A 5000-nucleotide genomic window follows, 5' to 3' on the forward strand; every position below is an offset into this window, starting at 1 on the left:
GCGGCCAACAGCTGGAAACAGTGAAGCAGTTTAAGTACCCTGGTGCCATCATCAGTGAAGAAGGGTCTAAGACCGAAATACTGACAAGAGCTGCCACAGACTGCAACAGCACTGGCAAAACTGAAGCCCAAACTGAGAGACAAGAACCTCAGTATCAGAACAAAACTGAAGCCCCTTCAAGCACTGGTTATCTCTATTTTCTTGTATGCATGCGAGTCCTGGACTCATACAGCGGAGCTTCAGAGAAGGATCCAAACAGTGGAAAAAAGAGTTGCTTCAGGAGACACCTTGGTATCTCCTATCTTACCGATCTTCTAGATCTGTACACTCCATCGCGACAGTTGCGTTCCTCATCTGACACTCATCTTCTCCGTATCCCGCGCTTTAATACCATGACCGCGGGCCAACGCTCATTCTCTTTCCAGGCCCCGTCCTCGTGGAATAAGCTCCCTCTTTCCCTCCGCAGTTCAGTATCTCTGTCATCCTTCAAATCTTCTCTTAAAACTACTCCTTTCACATCCTGATTGGCATCTGTTTCATTCCTCTCCAGTTTGTGTGTCCCTTCTTCGTGTGCGTCTGTTGTGTTCGTGATAAGAGAATGGCAAAATTGTGGTGGAATTGGTAACTGTCCCTTGATGCCTGTGCTGTTTCGTCCCAGTATACTTGTCCTATATGTATTCTTGTTTTTGTAAGCGTTTACGGCTTTGGTAAGATTAAGCGCCATAAATGCCCATTATTATTATTATTATTATTATAACAAATAAAACAAAATGAGAAAACCATCGGACGTTGGTCGGTATGAAGACCACCTGACCACAGTGAAAATGAGAGAGAGAGAGAGAGAGAGAGAGAGAGAGAGAGAGAGAGAGAGAGAGAGGAAAATGAAAATGAGGTGGTATGACCACATAACAAGATCCGACGGACTGTCCAAGACCATCCCGCAGGGAACGATGCAGGGGAAAAAGAAGTGGGCAGACAACATCACTGAGTGGACAGAGAGGAGCATCACTGGACAGAGAGGAGCATCACTGACTGGACAGAGAGGAGCATCACTGAGTGGACAGAGAGGAGCACTGCTGAGTGCACAGAGAGGAGCATCACTGGACAGAGAGGAGCATCACTGAGTGGACAGAGAGGAGCATCACTGAGTGGACAGAGAGGAGCACTGCTGAGTGGACAGAGAGGAGCATCACTGGACAGAGAGGAGCATCACTGAGTGGACAGAGAGGAGCACTGCTGAGTGGACAGAGAGGAGCATCACTGAGTGGACAGAGAGGAGCATCACTGACTGGACAGAGAGGAGCATCACTGACTGGACAGAGAGGAGCATCACTGACTGGACAGAGAGGAGCATCACTGACTGGACAGAGAGGAGCATCACTGAGTGGACAGAGAGGAGCACTGCTGAGTGGACAGAGAGGAGCATCACTGATTGGACAGAGAGGAGCATCACTGACTGGACAGAGAGGAGCATCACTGACTGGACAGAGAGGAGCATCACTGACTGGACAGCGAGGAGCATCACTGACTGGACAGAGAGGAGCATCACTGAGTGGACAGAGAGGAGCATCACTGACTGGACAGCGAGGAGCACTGCTGAGTGGACAGAGAGGAGCACTGCTGAGTGGACAGAGAGGAGCATCACTGATTGGACAGAGAGGAGCATCACTGACTGGACAGAGAGGAGGATCACTGACTGGACAGATCACTGACTGGACAGAGAGGAGCATCACTGAGTGGACAGAGAGGAGCATCACTGACTGGACAGCGAGGAGCACTGCTGAGTGGACAGAGAGGAGCACTGCTGAGTGGACAGAGAGGAGCACTGCTGAGTGGACAGAGAGGAGCATCACTGACTGGACAGAGAGGAGCATCACTGACTGGACAGAGAGGAGCATCACTGAAACTCAGGTTCTATCCCGCAATCGCCAGAAAAGGGAGAATGTTAGTGATGCGGTCAGGAGTGCATCGCCCTCACGACCAAACCAGGTTTCGGGACCAGCGAGTGACTGTTTTGCACGAACCTGGGGAAGGTTGTCCTGGCCTGACCAGCGCAATGGGTGTATGCTAAGGTCATGTCATGCATCTGCTTCTTTTATTTATTTGATTTTTTTTTTTACAGCAGATGTGATGTAGAGTATAATTGTGGATCACAGTCCGACGCCTTGCCACCTCCTTGACTCTGTAACTTGAACCTATGGTATGATTTGACGCCTCCTCGAAAGTGAAACCCGGAACTTGGGATTGATTTGTTGCTTGAATAATTGATTGATTGATTTCCTGACTTAAAACATTCTGTCACAGAGGAGGTCCTAAAACTCGATTTGATGACTGCTTAATTTCAGAGCTGGTCCTGGCCATTAAAACGAATAGCAGAATTCCTCTCCTCTCGTGGAAAGCCCCTTGGCAGCATCTCCATCTTCACTGACTCCATGTCCACACTTCAGGCCCTTGACTCCCCTGATCCTGGTCCATTGATCCAGTCCCTTAAGGCCTCCCTCGCAACTCTTACCCAATCAGCCCCAACAACCCTCCAGTGGGTGCCTGCCCATGTAGGCCTCCCAGGCAACGAGCGTGCAGACCACCTTGCTAAGGAAGGAAGCCAGCTCACACAGCCGACCGTTCCTGCCACGTATGAGGAAGCAAAAACTCTCCTCCGCAGCAGATTCCGAAGAGGTTGGGTCACCCTGAATGGAGGCTACCAGGCACACCAGGATCCCATCAGGACACTGGAGAGGAGACACCAGACTACCATCTACCGCCTTCGCACAGGACACTGCGGCCTCCGAGCACACCTGAAGAGGATTGGAGTGGCAGCCACATCTCTATGTGATTGCGGCCAGGCTGACCAAACCCCATCCCATATTCTCCAAGACTGCCCCCTGTATGAGAAGATGCGGTAGCAGTCCTGGCCTGGGGGTGCGGACCTCAACACCAAGCTCTGGGGGATGGTAGCTGATCTTCGCCGGACGTCCGAGTTTGTGGCATCCCTCAGACTTCGACCCTGACTACGTAGCTGTCGAACGCAAAAGAAAGAAAGAACGATTTGATGACTAATTGATTGATTGATTGATTGATTTTTTAAATTTGAAACACAGACTCTATCATGGAGGAGGTTCTAAAACTTGATCTGATGGTTGATTTATTGATTGATTGATTGATGTCCTGACTTTGACACAGTCTCTGTCTGTCACGCAGGAGGCTACATCGTCAACATAATGCGGAGGGCCTTCCTGCAGGAGGTGCCAGACTACGCCCACAACTGGGGGCCCCAGAGGGAGAGGCTGGAGCGGGAGGGGAGGTGGAGGGTGGTGAGGATGGAGCCCTACCCCAACCACTTCATGGGCCACGAGGGGCTGTTGATGGTGCTTCAAGTGCTGCAGTAATGAGGGATGCTGATGCTGATGGTGAGGGATGTTGATGGTGCTCCAAGTGCTGCAGTGATGAGGGATGTTGATGGTGTTCCAAGGGCTGCAGTGATGAGGGATGAGGGATGCTGATGGTGCTTCAAGTGAACATTATTCTTTTATATACAAACATCACATTGCAATGCATGTTAACGTCCAAATATTCAATTAAACATAATCAGCCTGGGCATCGGCAGAGCAAAGACAAAAAGAGGAACCAGAGCGGGCAGACTTCGCCGTTTGTGGACCTCTGTCCCCTGCACTGATCGTCCTGTCTCTGATGTCAGCCCTGCTGTTGCTATGACTGTCATTGACTACCTCAACATTCATGTTCAAGATGACTTCTTTACTTCCCGTGACACTGTCCTCTCTGACACTGTTCCAAAATGTGGTGTATCTCCCGTGATTGGCCCTGGTCTGTTTTCTACCCCTTCCACACCTGTCTCAACTCCCGGACCTTTCTCTGCCTTCCCACTGTCCTCCACTGCTCAGTCACCATCGTCTCCTTCCGTTGCCTGTCTGTCTGACTCACCTGCTTCACCATTAGATTTCTCTCAGCCTGCCTCTGATCTCTTTCATGTCTGTCTGTTCAATGCTCAATCTGTCTGCCCTGATCAAAAGACTGACTATATTTCTGATTATATTTTTGAAAATAATTTTGATATCGTATTTCTCACCGAAACCTGGTTGAAATTACAAGGTCACGAACCAAAAATTAAACAACTGACCCCCCCCCCCCGCCCCCGATACAAAACCAAGTCACTTCCTCGACTGTCTCGTGGAGGTGGCATCGCCATCGTCTATAGAAATATCTTGGAGTCTTCCCTTTCCTTCTTCCATAACCATGCCTTTTGAAATGCTCGAAGTCACTCTCAATGTTCCCGGTCACTCAATCATCTTCTGTTGTCTCTATCGTCCTCCTCCTAGTCGTAAAAATAACCTAACGTCTTCTCTGTTTCACGATGAGTTCCGAACATTACTTGATTACTACAACCTTCGTTCTGGCAAACTTATCATCCTCGGAGACTTCAGTTTTCATTTCGACAGCCAAACTTCCTCTGATGTCAAACGCCTATGTCTATCTCTGTCCAATCATTCTCTCTCTGAGCTCGTTACAGAACCAACACACAGATCTGGCCATACGTTGGACTGGCTCATCACACGTGACTCTGATGCTATGATTGCGTCAGTGACTGTAACTGACGAATTCTCTTCCGACCATTCTGCTGTCATATTCTTGCTTAATATTTCAAAACCTACCAGAACCAAAAAATCCGTTACTCGTCGCAACCTGAAATCCATCAACATTAACACTTTTTCTTCTCAAGCTGCTGAACGCCTTTCCAAAATTTCTTCCCACACCAATGTCTCTACACACTACAACACTGTCCTCTCTCAGCTGCTGGATGAACATGCACCCCCCACTACCTGCATGCTCCCTGATAGACCTTCCGCCCGCCCCGTGGTACACACAAGACATTCGACTTGCAAAACGCAAACGTCGCCAGTTGGAACGGCGATGGCGATCAACAAAACTGAAAGTCCATAATCAAATCTTCCGAAAACAAATAAATAAAGTCAAACATATGATCT

The 5000-nt window shown here is 49.1% G+C and overlaps 1 protein-coding gene across 1 annotated transcript in view; it reads left to right on the forward strand.

The window, feature by feature from the left end:
- The window catches only part of LOC143279370 (methyltransferase-like protein 27), a 17386-nt gene extending 13263 nt beyond the window's left edge, over nucleotides 1-4123 (forward strand). The window contains exon 5 of the mRNA XM_076583394.1: nucleotides 3199-4123. Within this exon, the coding sequence (XP_076439509.1) occupies nucleotides 3199-3386 (188 nt within the window). The 3' untranslated portion in view covers nucleotides 3387-4123. The remainder of the gene's footprint in view (nucleotides 1-3198) is intronic.
- Nucleotides 4124-5000: the final 877 nt, after the last annotated feature.

The sequence above is a fragment of the Babylonia areolata genome, chromosome 2, assembly GCF_041734735.1.
Source record: "Babylonia areolata isolate BAREFJ2019XMU chromosome 2, ASM4173473v1, whole genome shotgun sequence".
Taxonomy (NCBI): domain Eukaryota; kingdom Metazoa; phylum Mollusca; class Gastropoda; order Neogastropoda; family Buccinidae; genus Babylonia; species Babylonia areolata.